The following is a 17,284-nucleotide window of genomic DNA, read 5'->3' on the forward strand; positions in this document are numbered from 1 at the left end:
CTGTGCTCAGGACAAGAGGTTGCCATCAAGAATAAGTGGGGAGAAATTGGTTTCCAAGTTTCAGGGTGGGTGGTGGGTGGTCAGGTAAGGCTGCATTTTATTACTCTGTTTAACTTGGAGGAAGGAGGTGTGAAAACTGGAACATCAAGTAACATTAAGATGGCCCATGTCATTGTATGTCAATTTTCTATGTATGATTGTGAAATTTAGCCAGTGGAGAAAGCTGATAAGAAGTTAATCAACTCATTTCAAATGTGAGGTCGAAGGAGAATTCAACAGATACTACAGACAGCTAAAAACAACAACAAATAAATGAGATCTAGATTAAATAAAGCCCAAACTCTACTTAGAAGCCAAGATGACTACACTGAGACTGATGTACTTCGGATATAATGAAAAGAGAAGACAATAATGTTTGGAAAGGTAGAAGATTGTTTTAAACCTGGCAAACTGTTTCTAATGTATATTTATAATCATTTTATGTAACTGTGTATTTTATTGCTGTTTTATATAATATTGGCATCGAATTTTTGACTGTTGGTAGCCATCCTGAGTCCCTTTTCAGAGGTCGAGAATAGGACGGGATATAAATGTTCTAAATAAATAAATAAGATTGTAGGAAAAGAGGACAGCCTTATTATGGATGGATACTAAACTCAACCAAGGAAGCCACGGCCTTGAGTAAGGGAGACCTAAGCATGTCTGTTGGTGATAGGGTGAGTAAATAACCTACAGGTTTCATTTTGTACTTGGTTTATATTAAAGCTAAACAGTAGTGGAGATGTCAGGAAGAAAGTAATATGAGAAGGAGTATATCAGCACAAGTATCATTTATTATTTATTCACAAGGAAAATCCAATGAAGCATACAGTTTTGATAATCTAATCTCCTTTGTATGCAATTAAAACACTAGCCTTTCAAACATACATTTTTGCATCTCAAGAGAGATTTTGTTCCATAAACCCTTAAAGGATATAGTTCAGCTCTGATTTGCTAAAGTTGGAATGCACCCCTATGGGAGATTCAAATGTTTTCATCTAGGCTGTGCAGAAAACTGTGACGTGAAAGGTAAAAAGTTATTTGTTTAAAATATATACATTCCTGGTTGATGGCAACTTTACACAAGGGAACACCAAGAGGGGTTTTCTTGCTACAGTAGCATAAATATTTATAGTGATATATATATATATATATATATATATATATATATATATATATATCACTATATCTATGTGATATATATATATCACTATGATCTCTTTTTTTGATAGAGTTACAAGCTGGGTAGATGCGGGGAATGCCGTGGATGTAGCGTACCTGGATTTCAGTAAGGCCTTCGACAAGGTCCCCCATGACCTTCTGGCAAACAAACTGGTCCAATGTGACTTAGGCAAAACTAGGTAGATCAGTAATTGGTTAAATGGACAAACTCAGAGGGTGCTCACCAATGCTTCCTCTTCATCCTGAAAAGTGACAAGTGGAGTGCCGCAAGGTTCCATCCTGGGCCCGGACCTGTTCAACATCTTTATTAATGACTTAGATGAATGGCTAGAAGGCATGATCATCAAGTTTGCAGACGACACATAAATTGGGAGAGATAGCCAATAGTCCAGAGGACAGGAGCAGAATTCAAAACGATCTTGACAGATTAGAGAGATGGTCCAAAACTAACAAAATGAAGTTCAACAGTGACAAATGCAAGATACTCCACTTAGGCAGAAAAAAACGAAATGCAAAGATACAGAATGGGGGACAATGCCTGGCTTGAGAGCAGTACGTGTGAAAAAAATCTTGGAGTCCTCGTGAACAACAAGTTAAACATGAGCCAACAATGTGATGTGGCGGCAAAAAAAGCCAATGGGATTTTGGCCTGCATCAATAGGAACATAGTGTCTAGATCTATGGAAGTAATGCTACCCCTCTATACTGCTTTGGTTAGACCACACCTGGAATATTGTGTCTTGTTCTGGGCACCACAATTCAAGAGAGACATTGACAAGCTGGAATGTGTCCAGAGGAGGGCGACTAAAATGATCAAGGGTCTGGAGAACAAGCCCTATGAGGAGCGGCTTAAGGAGCAGGGCATGTTTAGCCCGAAGAAGGGAAGGATGAGAGGAGATATGATAGCCATGTATAAATATGTGAGAGGAAGCCACAGGGAGGAGGGAGCAAGCTTGTTTACTGCTTCCATGGAGATTAGGACAAGGAACAATGGCTTCAAACTACAAGAAAGGAGATTCCATCTGAACATGAGGAGGAACTTTCTGACTGTGAGAGCCGTTCAGCAGTGGAACTCTCTGCGTCGGAGTGTGGTGGAGGCTCCTACTTTGGAAGCTTTTAAACAGAGGCTGGATGGCCATTTGTCAGGGGTGATTTGAATGCAATATTCCTGCTTCTTGGCAGGGGGTTGGACTGAATGGCCCATGATGTCTCTTCCAACTCTTTGATTCTATGATTCTATTATGTGTGTGTGTGTGTGTGTGTGTGTGTGTGTGTGTAGTAAGTGGGGTGAAAATAAATGTGTGTGTGGCAGGGATGGGGAATTTAATTAACATTTTTAAAATTGTAACAAAATATGCCTCCCTCAAACATATGTTGGATATTTTCCCATCAATTAATTTCATTGGGTATATTGAAGAGAAAAGGTACGACACTCATACATATCATCAAAATCATAGAAGCCCCCTACCCAATATATGAAGATCAGATAGTGGCAGCATTACTTTATTCTACCTTTTTTCCAGCCTCAACTACTGCATCTTTGATATTATTTTGCCTATAAATAATGTTCCTCCTAGGAAATAAGGTTTGCCTATGTAAGGTTATGACTGAGGTAATAATGCTTTTTGAATAGACTTTTCCTCAGTAGTAGAGATGCAGTTGGTTGCATTATGATCTAAGAAAAAGGGGATTATTTTTCAAAGTCATAGACTAAAGGGGATTTGAAGATTCCGCTGATAAGAGCTATGATTGGTAGGAAAGCAGTATGGAAAAGATACACTAAAAGTTTTTAAAAGCCACATATTTTGACTTCATCTACACAAGGGAAAATAATCTGGAGGCATTTTTTCCAGAGTTAGTTCAAATATAACAAAGTGAGTTCATATGTACTGGTGTAGAACCACCCAAAACCTGTTTTGCAATCCACTCAGCCAAACATCTTGACAACACATCGATATGGGTACCCTGCCCTCCTGAGGCTCTTACTGTCAGAGTGTCTCAGGACCATCTCCCCAGCACAGCCTTGTTGGCAACGCCACGTCTGGAGAGGTCACAGCATAATGCCCAACCATGTGATCACCAGAAGCAATGTCATCTACAAGACTCTGCAAGGGAACTGCTTCTGGCTGGTCTTTTTGATGTGTGGACAGTTGACTGTCCCAGATCCAGCCTGATCTACCTGTCCACACATCAAAAACACTGATGGTCACTCCAGTTTCATGAAAGCTCCAGAGTAACCTCTGGTTCTTACTGTGATGGCTTAAAAGCTGCAAGTAATGTTTCTGCTGTGGAACTGACCATATATCATATGGACTGCTTGCAGCAGGTTTCATGTGAGCATGTTTTGTTTGGTCCATCTAGTAACTTACAAAATCCTGAAACTAGTATTGCCAGTGGCTATGGTGTCCGAGCACACTCTGAAATGATAAGATTTCCAACCTAAGGATAAATTTGTATTTTAACAATTGTTTTTGTAAGTTTTCACCACCCTTTTTTGTAACTGAAAGTGTTCACTACAAACCATCTAGCAGAGTCTTAAGTAAAACACTCCTTAAAAGAAAATTGATTTTTCAACTGCAGACTCTAAATCCCCATTGGTTTAGATATGCCAAATCATAAAGCTCAAAAAGTAATTTTCAGTCATGTTTGATTCTGAACTTACCATCTTTAGATGACAGTCAAGCCTCTAATTAACTAAACTGCTGAAAAATATATCTCCTACTAAGAAATGCTGATGAAACAATAGTGATAATTAATCATGCCAGCTTCACACTCCTATTATGTCTGCATATTTAAACAGAATTTAATTGCCTAAGTTTTTGGGAAAGAAATTTAAATGTAAGCTTCAGGCTCTATATTCCAAAAAGCATGAATTGAAATATAGTTCATATTATCTGCAACAAGTGAACTTCTTGATTTTTCCACAGATGGTAAGCTGCAAGTATGTTTCAGATATTATTTTTCATTGTATGACAGACTTTCTAAAGCAATGTTCCTTAATGTGAAAAATGTCTAACATTAAATTAAGTCTTAATAGAATCAAGATACTTTATGCAGTTCTTGCAAACCATCGTCTTACAAAAATCCTAGCTTTATCATATAGCACAGCAGTTCTCAAAGTGTGTTCCACGGAGCCTTTGGGGTTCTGTGAAGCATACTGAGGGGCTCTGCAATTCCTTCTCTTTCTCCCTCCTCCTCTCCTTCAAACACTTCTGCCTCTTTCTCTCCTCTTTCCTGCTCCTCTCCCTCCCTTGCTGCCAAAAGTCTTTTTTTCCTTGCATTCCTTGCTTCCAAAACCCTATTTCCCTCCCACCACTCAGGTATTATTATTATTATTATTATTATTATTATTATTATTCCAAAGGCTGGGTGGTCATCTGTTGGGGGTGATTTGATTGTGCTTTTCCTGCATGGCAGAATGGGTTTGGACTGGATTGTCCTGGGGTCTTTCACCTAAATATTGTTAAGTTCATTTTAAATACTGTATTTCTCTTTCTTTCTTTTTTGAACTTTAAATGAGACATGTGCAGTGTGCATAGGAATTTGTTTCAATTAGTTCACACAAACACTGCCAATCTATCTGTCACTGGACCAGCCTATTTATCAAATTGTAAAACAAAATGCATCAAAATATGTGTCCAAGCCTGATATATATGCATTATATATGATATAATATATACACATTTCCTTGGGGCTCCATGAGAAACTTTTGCTTCAAAAAGGACTCTGCGGCTGAAAAAGTTTAAAAACCTCTGATATAGCACATTTAGAAAAATACCATTTACAAAGGTTGATTTGAAAAAATAGTCACAAGGTAGAACACTGAGAAAGAGACATTTGAAAAGTTCCTGTTTTCATCTGCAACTTCTAAAATCCCCAAAATTTATCAGTGGTTTTATGGGCTTGAATATTATAGGATTTATGCTCCTCAGAAATGTATTTTTCAAGAAAGGTAGATAAAAAGAAGGAAGGATTCTGCATAAACAGTATTTTCTTTTGGTATTCTTTATTTCTTTATTTAATTATTTCCCTTATTTATAGCCTGCCTTTCTCAACCCCGTAGGGGATTCAAGGCGGCTTACATATATAGGCAACAATTCAATGCCATGTAAAACATACACATATAATAAAATATATATATTAAAACAATAATTAAAAACATATCAAACCTTAAAAACACTTGATAATATCACAGTATTACATTATTGTTTGTGTGTGTTTACATGTTTTCAAGGGGAAAAGCAGAAGAAATCAAGATTTTCATGTAAAGAATTATGCTATGGACTATGAATGAAATTAATAAAGTCCTGAAGCAGAAATTTCTTGCCCTTTGACCTCAACAGAGAGATGCAATGAAGAGATCAATGCTGATTTTAAACATGTTAAACTGTTATATGTCTTATCTAGTCTTTGTGACAGAAATGTCCAGTCTTTCTAATTTATTTATTTACTTAGTCTATATACTACCTTTCTTACCCCGGGGGACGGGGGGGGGACGGGGGACTCAAGGTGGTTTTAGATTTAATGATTTAAGATTAACATTTAATTAATATTTAAATAGCAGTAAAATCCTATGACATTGGGGTTAAACTTCAACATTTTATGCAAAACTGAATATTAGCTTTAAACTATTATACCAGAATTTCTTTTAAAATACATAGATATTGTTTGGAATAAAACTAGGAAATGTACTCACGAAATGCTCGATAGAATTCTTCTAGGCATAGGTGCTTGTCACTGTTATAATCATCATATTTCAACAGATCGAAAAGGGAACAGTCAGAGAGATCTTTGCCAAGTTCATCCTGTTTTATTACCTGACAAGAAAATTATAACCATGAAATTACACTGGAGCTATAAGAGTTGAATGGTATAATTAAGTATTTCTAATATCATTTAATATATCATTTTAAAGAGGCTGCAAGGCAATGAACTAGAACTATGTAAAATAGGAATGTGCAGTTGCTTTGTAATTATATATGTCATTCATGAAAATGTTAATGTATTTTTGACTAGGCATATTTAGATTTGGAACAATATCTAAATATGCCTAGTCAAAGTGAAACAATAGATATGTACTGTATTCCAGATTTCTGAAAGGCAAACATTTCTATCTGTAATCACTATTCACTTCACTCATAGATATTTCTCTAGAAAGTAAGAAAGATAGTCAAATACACTCCACCTATAAATGAACCAAGAAACAATGTAAATGTCAATATGGCAAATTGTGTGAAGTATGGATGTAATACCTGACAGGGCACATCATCACTGACCACTTAAGTTAGACGGGCCCTGAATTCACTTTGCAGCAGCTGAACACTGCAGAGAGCTGATTTCCAGCAAGGTGTGACAAAGTTGAGGATTAGTCCAAATCCTACCCAAGACTTCAGAGTATTCAACAACTTTGGGCCATCGCAAATGGAACTGGACACAGTTGTTCCTACTGCCCTGTCCTGTCTGCCTTCACTTGCAGTAATACCTGCTGGGGAAATGAGGTAATCTGGGAAGAGAGGGGGAGAAAAGAGGGATTCCTTTTCTCCTCCTCTTCCTCTCTCACTGCCCTGTTGCCCTGGCTGACATCAATGCAAGCAATGACCAACAGGTAAGACCTATGTCATGGCTGGAGACTGTCATGTTATGAAGGATGGGAGAGGACAATAAGGTTGGCCACCCAGTGGTCCTAAATGATGTTTCTCTTCATTTCGTAAACAGGATAATTTCCCCCCAACTTGCCAACATTCTGGAAAAGAATAGTAAGATTTTAGAGCTTTAGTACTGTTTCAAGAGAGGTGGGGTTTTTGTGGGGTTTTTTTTTTGCACTTTTCTACAAAATGCACAGACTAGAACAATGCACTTTTTGTTGGCTTATTATATAATCTAATAAAAGTAGTAGTCTTAGATGTGTTGGTTTTGATCTTTTTGACCCACAATCTGTTAGCCCCTCCTTTCCTTGTTTTATGAACATAATTTCACGAAGAGTTATTTAGAAAGGTATTTTGCACAAATGTATAAAACACTTGGTGTTTCACTCATACAGTCTGTGTTTTAAAGTGGTTGGAGTGTTGGATCAGAAGACCAGAGTCTGAAGCGTGGAAACTAGGCTTGTGAAATCCAGGTAAATCACTATCTATTTTGATGTGCCAGATTTCAGTGAGGGTCCCAATCCATTTTTTGAGAGCCTCCAAAATTCAAGAGGACAGAAATCCATCTGGGAAGCTGAAAGACTCATTTTCTATCTTCGTTAAAGATGTTTCTACTCTAGAGGAGAGAGGAGCTGCAGCTTCATGCAGCTCTCTCCCTGCAGGAGGCAGTTAGCCAAGAAATTTTAAGGGGATTTTTCCTTTCCCAGGGAAGGAAGAGGGCTCAACCTGGAGGCATCCTACCCTGGACTTCCTTTAAAAATCCCTCCCTTCTCTCTTGATTTGGAAGCCCCAGAAATGAAAACTGGTACCTTACCTCCTCACACTTCAATCTCCATTCTGCTTCCAAATCGAGAGAGAAGGGAGGGCTTAAGAAACCTCACTTCCTGGGATGTTTTTCATTCTAGTGGCTGCCTCCACCCACCCCCCCCCCCCCCGCCCCGCCACACTCCATATGCAACAAAAAACCTCTAGAAAGTAGATGGTTTTTGACAGCCAATGTTCTGTTGCAGCTAGTAAATAATTGCTACATTACAGGCTTCCAAAGAAGCTGAACAAGCCAAAGGAAAACATCCAAAATGAATCAATGCACAAGCCTAAAGGAAACCCACTTCATGACATTGGATAAGTAACTTTATCTCAATATCAGAGAAACACAATGACAAACCCAAGGAAAACTTTGTGATAGGTGCACCTGAGGGTCATCACAAATTGGAAATGACTTGAAAGCACGAAGAGAAGTTTTGTTCTTGAACCAGAAGTTTGGGACTGAAAAATCCACAGCTGTTTCACCTTCTCATCTCATCAGTAGCAACATTTTTCCCAAATCCCAAGTATAAAAGAATGGTTTTACTTGCAGTAACCACTGCCACAATGTATTTATTTATTTATTTATTTGCGGTATTTGAATACCACCCTTCTCAACCCTGAAGTGGTTCAAAATGCTGACAACAACTCAATGCCATTGATAAAATACAGTATAAAACATCAAAATTGACCCCTGAAAAAACATTAAACATTATTACAGCACATAAAATCACATATCACTCAATGACACTATGACTTCACCTAGAGATGTTTCTAAAGGAATTTATAGAATAATAGAAGCTCTCTATGGGAAGCCTTGCCAAAAATGGCCTCTGCAAAAACCGTTGTGATTACAACTGAAAATTATTCTTGTTTGCAAAATGTTTTGGACTTAATTCCCATAGACTAAACCAATAATGATATATTCTGTTGAAATAAATTCACATGAATGATGAAAAGGTGAAAAGTACTTGTCTTCATGATAGATCTTACTTCTACTGCAATTCACTCTCAAATATTGGTATGGAATCTGCAAATGTTTGGCTGAGCAATACTGAATGAATACTGCCATACTAACAGTACCACATACGTAGTTCAAATTGGTAGTGCAGAAAAGGATGGTTTTAAAATCAAAGCTGAAGGGAAAAAAACCTTGTGAAAACAACAAAAAAATGATAATTTGGGGTGGTTTCTTTTGGGAAATCTCTCTGCATCTATTACTTTTCTCACCACAAAATGTTTTAGGAGAATATGCAGATCCACCATACAAGTTGTCAGGATCTCTGAAATAATGGCAGCTGGTTATAAGCATAAAAAGACCAACAAAATTATATAATTTACATTTTTCTGTTATAAAAAATAAATGCATTTCCATAAAAATGATTCTATAAAGAATGCCATACACCCTTTTTAAAAAAAGATTGACAAGAATGCTTTCATTATATATATTTTTTAAAATTAACCTCAATAAGTTTAACCTGTCAAGAGGCAGATAATATTTATTTAATGATTCAAGAGGAAATGAGAAACTAGAAGTTGCTGATTCTGTCTCTGGAAATGGTTGTTTTTATGGAGTTAAAAAACTCCACTAAGAATGTAATTTTATGTCTATTGATTCAAAGTGTCTTACACATCACAAGAAGCCTGATAAAAAACATAGTATGAAACTCCCTTTGTAAACACTATTTCCTATTTAAATTGGCTCTGCTAACATGGGTAAATCATTTTTCAATACGTGGGTTTCATTCCAGACATAGCTTTCACAATGTTGGTTTGCACACACAAAAATGGTACTATTTTGATCAAAGCTGAAAAGAAGAAAAAGCAATGAGAAAAACAATCTGTGAACTTCAATCTGCCATTTTCTCTGGGCTTTTTTCAGTCTCAGTCAACTACATCTAAGAGAATTTTTATTGTACATTTGGGAGTAAAGTTTTGCTGGCAGTAGTTCCTACTAAATATAATTCTGTTTAAGCCAGTCTCACATAAAAATCAAGGACCCATGGATACAGGCATGTAGCCGGGGGGGGGGGGGGCTTGAGGGGCTTCACCCCCCCCCCTCGAAATTCTCATGGTGGTTCGTGAAAAGGCCTTACTGGTGCATTATTTAAACTGTTATGTTTATTCATATCATGATCTGATCACTATACTCAATATATCCCATATGCATGGGGGTATTGGGGTAATGATACAAAAGGTTTGCTAGGCTAGACCCTCTTTCACTCAGACTCAGCCCCCCCCGAAACTCAGCCCCCCCCCGAAACTCCCCCTGAAATTTTTTAGCCCCCCCCCCCCCCCGAAACGAAATCCTGGCTACGGGTCTGCATGGATAAGTCAAGGATCATTCCATGGTGAAGGGAAAGCACCAGATCCACTACAGGTGACCAGACAATGCTGGCTACCACCATCTGAGCCCCAGGGGAGTGGCGGCATATAAGTTCAAATAATAAATAAATAAATAAATTTTTCTGCTCAGGCATTCAAAAACAGCCAAAGGAGTAGCCAGGCTTCTTTTAGGACAAACCAATCTCTCACCTTTTGCCATTCTATTCAGAGAAGGGGATGGTTCCTTTTTTATAGCAGTTAAGTGGCAATACTTACATTGACCCATGGATAAGTCAATCCAGGCTTTGGAAGTTGATTTTTATTTACTAATATTGCTAGTTTTATACATGACTACAGTATTTTTCTTTTGTTTTCTTCAGCTTTTAAATTTTTTGGAGCACAATTTTGTACCATCTCGCTTCTAGGAACAAGTTATGGATATTTTCTGTTAAAACATGCACATTTCATTAACACCTTTGCAAGCATTTTTTTCCAAAATATCATTTACCATTATTTGTTCATAGAGAAAAACATCAGATTTCCTGACAAATGGAAACCCCCATTGGAAAAGGATAATTCATTGGAAATAGGAATTACGGGAAATGGCAAAATTAAAATTATGGATTTTATTATGAACAGATAAAAGTTCTACTGATTCTGCGAATCACTGCTGTTTTTTTGTTTTTTGTTTTGTTTTGTTTTTTGGTTTTTTTTGCAGAAGAGGGTATATGTATATTTGCTTGAACATTAGTCTTGTGCATGGATTCATTTTGGACACTTGCCATTGGCTTGTTTGAATGCCTGTAATGGCAAGGGGCTCCACCACTATTGTTTTTTTATTGAAATGAAGCATGCTGCTGCCAGTCGAGACTACTTTTGGTTCTATTCAGGATCATGTGATGCATGGAGAGGCTGCCATGTGCTCGCATGGGGTTTCCCTGTGAGCCCTGCCTGTTGGGCTAATCAGAATAGAAGAAAATCATGACATGCCTTATGCAACCTTTGTATATTTAATGGAGTGAGCACTTCCATTGCTCATGCTCAGTTGTGTCCTGGCTCAAAGAGTGATGTGCTTCAGTCACTGAGTTTTAAAGGCCCGTTTAATGCATTTGCTGTATTTTAACTGAGTATTTTTTTTTGAGAATCTTAAAAGTTAATTCTAACAGTAGATGTTAAATATGACACAGAACCTCCCCATTTCTACACACTTCTAAGACATTTCAGGGAGAAAGTGTGACGGAGCCCTTCACATGACATAAAACTACTTCTGGTTGTCATCTGTTGCACTTTGTCCCTGAAATGTAGAAGTGCAGGGAAAAGGGGGTGGACAGGAGATGATGAGAAACTGACTCCTGAGCTCCCAATGAGCCTTAAAATGTGAGAAAATGATTAAAAACACATGGAGTAGGATCTGCTAGATTTGCCTGTGTTGAATCATTTCAGTGATGTGGGTTTTTTAAAAAAAATAATGTAATCTTTTGCTGCAATTTTTCCTTCATAGAAATTGTGCTATTGTTAGCTTTTTAACATAACACTGTTATAATGGAGTAAAACAAAGCCTGGGAGGAGAGGACCATGGCAAAGTTGTCTATAATAACTCTGGTATAATGAAGGGAAGCAAAGACTTGCAGTAGAGGATCATGGCAAAGTGGTTTATAATAACACTGGTATAATGAAGGGAAAGGGCCCCCAGGTGACACAGTGGGTTAAATCGCTGAACTGCTGAACTTGCTGACTGAAAGGCTGGCAGTTCAAATCCAGGAAGCGGGATGAGCTCCCACTGTTAGGTCCATCTTCTGCCAATCTAGCAGTTCAAAAATATGCAAATGTGAGTAGATCAATAGTAGACCCTTACTTTCTGTACTGCATCTGATTAAGTTCATAGCCTCTGTATAGCTTTTCAAAAATGTGATCTGTGTTATATTTCTCAAAAACTGTAAACAGAAAAGCTCACCCAGACAACCAAAATCCTTGTGGACATATAATGTATATATCTCAAGGAGTTTTCTCTTAAGCTTATTATATAATATATTAAGCATTTGCCAAATCGGGTCTGAATTATGGTGATAACAAACAAAATCTAACTAATCAGGATACACATAATCGGATGTAATATCATTCTGTCTTCCAGTTAATACTGTACTGAACAACTTCAGTCCTGATTGGACAATGTGATTCTCCTTCTGTACTAATTTCATACTTAGAAATTGCCCTGACAATTCACCATGCATTCACAATGCTTTTAACCTTTAAAATGTTATCAAATGGTCTAGACAGTATGGGTGTCAGAACATCAGAAAAATTCTTATAAAAGGCTGATGAAAGTCATCTGATTCGGGGACCTTTTATTCTTTAACTGCCTAATTACTTGCTTCACCTCCTCCTCTTCAATGGCTTTAAATTTTCTCTGTGCATAAATGAGAAAGGTTTGATTTGAATTTTACTAAAATAGTTTTTAATCTCATCCATACTATGTTCTTTGAAAAATACAGTTCTTGATATAAGTATAATAGTATAATTTGTAATCTGATTTTCTTTTAATTATTTCATTGCCTTATTGCCTTTTCTGGAGCATTTGCCACCAGCATAGAATTGTCAGTGCCACAACCAATTTTTTTGTTGATTTCTGAAGTGTCTAATTCATGATGTTGAAGCTGTAGTTGTTTATATACTTTTAAAGATCCTACTTGTCCATATTTTTGCTACATTTTCTATGACACTTTTAAAGATCTTTGATATATGCCAATTTACAATTAAGTTGTATGGCAGTGGTTCTCAACCTGTGGGTCCCCGGGTGTTTTGGCCTTCAACTCCCAGAAATTCTAGCAGCTGGTAAACTGGCTGGGATTTCTGGGAGTTGTAGTCCAAAACACCTGGGAACCCATAGGTTGAGAACCACTGTTGTAGGGCATCTCCTTTTAATATCACATCTCTAGTAACAGGCTTCATAGCAAACAATCCTATAATGCATATCAGAAGTTTCATTAACTTCCAACCCTACATTAAAGCCCCCCCCCCCCCCAAATGTAATACAGCTGCTTTAAATTTATTTGATTAAGCCAGTGGAAAGGTTGAGTTTTCCTTAAAATGTATTTGGTCCTTCTGTAAACTGAGACATTATTGGTAAAGTACATTTTAATATAGTGTTTTCCCATAAAACTACTAGGAATTTTCAAAACATTAGACAGTTACATTGGCACTTGCAATAATTGAAACTGAATTTATAACTTGCATGATATCTGAGGTCACATACAATGTGAGTATGTAGGAACGAAAAAGTTATAGTTTCACCAACTCAAAAGTAGAGTGATCAAGTTGCAACTGCAATGTAATTCTAACATCATGCATTCATGACTTTGTTTACTGGGGAAAGGGATTAATTACAGTAAATTGCTTTAAAGAAGGCCAAATTATATCTTGTTCTTAAGATGATTAAATCCTATCTCTAGCTGATGGGAAAAGAGGTAATTGCCAATATGCAAAGCAGATGGCTAAAACAAGTAAGATTGGTGCATATTTCTCATGTCATGCTAGACCAGTGGTTCTCAACCTTCTGAATGTCATGCCTCCTTAATACAGTTCCTCATGTTGTAGTGACCTCCAACCATAAATTATTTTTGTTGCTACTTCATAATTGTAATTGTACTACTGTTATGAATTGTAATGTAAATATTTGATATGCAGGATGTATTTTCATTCACTGGACCAAATTTGGCACAAATACCCAATATGCCCAAATTTGAATACTAGTGCGGTTGGGGGGATTGATTTTGTCATTTGGGAATTGCTGGGATTTATAGTCACCTACAGTCAAAGAGATTCTGAACCCCACCGATAGAATTGGGCCAAACTTTCCACACAGAACTCCCCTGACCAACAGAAAATACTGTGTTTTCTGATGGTCTTTGGCAACCCTTCTGATATCCCCTCATGACCCTCCCCAGGGGTCCCAACTCCCAGGTTGAGAAATGCTGTGCTATACTAAAAACAATTGTGAATGTGTTTATTATCTTAAACATTAATGCTTTCTTTCACCTTCCTGTGTTTAAAATTCAAATTCATTTTTACTATTCTAAAGAATAGTAAAGAGGTCTCATTTGAAAGTTTTATCAATTATAAAAGAAATTTCCAATGTGGAATGCCTCACATGTATCAATATTTCCCATTCATACCCAATTCTAGCTATCAGCTTCTCTGACAAATTAAGAAAATAAAGATACCTAATTGAAGTGTATCATATTTCATTTTTTAAAATAAATCTCAAATCTATAAATAATGCAATGAATGTCCCATTGAATCAACAAAATTAATTGCTGAACCAACATGTGTAGGACATATAAGTTGTATGAATACAACCAAGATCAATCAGAGTGATTCATTCCAACACAAGAGACAAACTTCTGGAGCTATTGTTCTGTATTGTTTACCTTTCCAATCATAATTTTTCTATTACTCAAATTTGATATTATAGGTCAGATTTGAATTTAAACATGATTTAGAATGGCTAAAACAGATTTCATCATAGCATCCACTCCTTGAATGCTCCCCACCCCACCCCCACCCCCAAATGCTACACAGAAACTAAAAACCCTGCTGAATAGAGTGGACTGTGATACAAAGGTAGGGAGGGAAACCCTCAAAAGTAGCTGTAAGATTCCTCTTCCAGTTCTAGACCTTCCACTGCCTCCATACCACATTATGTCTCTATCTTTACCATTGTCAGATCCTGGAAGAACTGTTGAGACAGTTAACTGAGAAAAGCAAATCTACATTAATCAGCACAGACAGATAATGTTGGATGTAATAATGGTCACTTTACTCGACTATTTAAGATCAAAAGTTTGAAAACTTGCTTAAAGAGGAGCTATTTGATTGGGGTCTTACCTGTGACAAACTTCCTCGGCCTCCCCTGGATGCAAACACATGGTCCAGAGGGTAATCTCACCCTGGTTGGCCATAGTTTGGAAGGCAGACCTAGGGACACCACCACTTCCCCTCCCCCAAACTCAAAAAGGGAGAAAAAACCCACAAACCCATTCATGTAGTAATAATATCAACAGAAGCTATTAATATTACAGTTTTGTAGTATAATTGGAATAATTTAGAAAAGAGATGAAAGTCAAGCATCTTGATGTTTCTTTAAAAAAATCTTATTTCTTTGTGAAATCTTTGACTTTCTAAACACTAGTTATAGTATACTTTAACATATATAGCATAAATAATAATATATGCATTTATACCTACAGAGTTTCAGCCTTGCCATATGTAACTGGTAGGGCTGGGCGGTTTCGTTTCGTTAATTCGTAATTCGTTAAAATTCGTTTTTTTTTGTTAACAAAGCGATAACGAACCATTCTGGAGCAACTTAAAAACGAAACAAATTTTTCAATTCGTTTCATAAATGCTTCGTATTTCGTTATGTATTCGTTTCATTATTGGTTTGAGGTCGTTTCGTTATTATTTCCGCATGTCTGGGGCAAGTTTTATAGTTGTTTTTTGTTTAATTAGTGAAAAAAATTATAATATCACACCAACAGTCAACAACAGAGGGAGAGGGAAGCTTCAGAAGTTTTTTAGCGTATTGCGCGATCGCGGCCGCCATTAACGAATCGATTCGTTATTGTTTCGTTATTGTTTTGTAATTTTTTTACCATTTACGAAATTTCGTAAATATCAAACTTTTTTAAAGGAAAATTTCGGAATTCTTTTAAATATCGAAACGCAAAAAAACCCAAAAAACGAATCGATTTTAGAAACAAATTTTTCCGTTGTTACCCAGGCCTAGTAACTGGGATAGAAAGTAAGTAGCTCTCTAGAAATTGTTTAATGGCTACTCCCACCAATAATACCTAACTCAGACGTTTGTGAAGAATAATGCAGTCAAGTACTTAGAAGAACTTACAATATAAAAACTCACTCCTCCTCCCCCCCTCTCTATCTATCTATCTATCTATCTATATATGGTGGGTAGGGTGGAATGGTTCATAGAATCTACCAACCATCAGGGCAGTGTCCATTTTGTTTGAGATATTACAGGAATTGAATTTCTCCAATCTATTGAATAGATTGGATCGCGTGCATGATAAGCAAATGTTGCACATCCAGAAAAATATAGATGTAGCGTACATTATGAAATATACTATTATATCCAATCAAGAGTGTGTAACAGTTCAGACAAACTTAATTTTTTCTAATTCAAGAATCAAATCTCAAAAGAAATATATAGTGAAGCTGATTATATGACCAAATAATTCCATCTTTCAAATGTTTCAAAATGTAATCCCAAATAAAATTACTTCGATACCAAATAGTACCAATATCAAGTTTTACCCACACAATGAGTGTTAATAATAGAGTAGGATGGAATAGAAACGCTACTGGCTTTATCTCACAACATCTAAAGCAAGTTTACCTACATCATTTGGTAAATATCTCTAGCTCTTGACTCTCTGCAGACTAGACTACTATTCTAGTCTGATTCTGCTTACATTGGCACTAGCAATCAAGTAGAAGGACATGTTGGATTTCTAGTGTGCACACATGGACTAAGGTGAAATGAGTAGTTATAATTTATTTGAGAAAATAAAAATGGATTTATTCAGCAGTCACTGTGATGTACAAATAGAGTGATTTAACAATCTACAGGACCTCCTATTTCCAATGTCAAGGGAATATTTGTGTAGGTGGTGTTTGCTGCAATCAAAGGGACAAGAGGTATGATTAAATACTGACAAAGCTACAGTTTCCTGGAATAACTCTATATAGCATTTAGGAAATAGAATAATGCATGGAAAAGATAAAACCAAATTCACATTTCTCCTTTGTATTATTTCATCTTTTGAAAAATTAATATATGAGATATGTTATCATAACGTCTGTGTCAAATGCTAACTGAACTGATAATACACAATTTATTATATACAGATCAGATATTAGATGAGGCCTAACCTTGGTTTTAGGTTCTGTTTTGCTATGACAGTTCACATACCAGAAGGCTATGGTTTCCTGCTACAGTTAAATTAAAACTGCATTTCTCATCGTTCATTAACATCTGCAGATTTATTTCTCAATTACATGAATATATATATATATATATATATAGAGAGAGAGAGAGAGAGAGAGAGAGAAAGGGAGAGATAGTGAGTACTATCTATGAAGGGTAAACCATAAAATGAGGAAGTTATGCATATGCCTATATCATCCATTCACACTTGATCATTTCACTCCTTGCACGGAAAGAAAATAGATGATCATAGATAAACATATTCATATATTCCCCATCCTAGATA

The 17,284-nt window shown here is 36.6% G+C and overlaps 1 protein-coding gene across 4 annotated transcripts in view; it reads right to left on the reverse strand.

The window, feature by feature from the left end:
- The window catches only part of FSTL5 (follistatin like 5), a 445,346-nt gene that overhangs the window by 168,962 nt on the left and 259,100 nt on the right, over positions 1 to 17,284 (reverse strand). For all 4 annotated transcript variants that reach the window (XM_060778765.2, XM_060778762.2, XM_067468703.1 and 1 more), the window contains one exon: positions 5,918 to 6,038. In XM_060778765.2, coding sequence (XP_060634748.2) covers positions 5,918 to 6,038 — 121 coding nt within the window. The remainder of the gene's footprint in view (positions 1 to 5,917; positions 6,039 to 17,284) is intronic.

Source organism: Anolis sagrei, chromosome 5, assembly GCF_037176765.1.
Source record: "Anolis sagrei isolate rAnoSag1 chromosome 5, rAnoSag1.mat, whole genome shotgun sequence".
NCBI classification, from domain to species: domain Eukaryota; kingdom Metazoa; phylum Chordata; class Lepidosauria; order Squamata; family Dactyloidae; genus Anolis; species Anolis sagrei.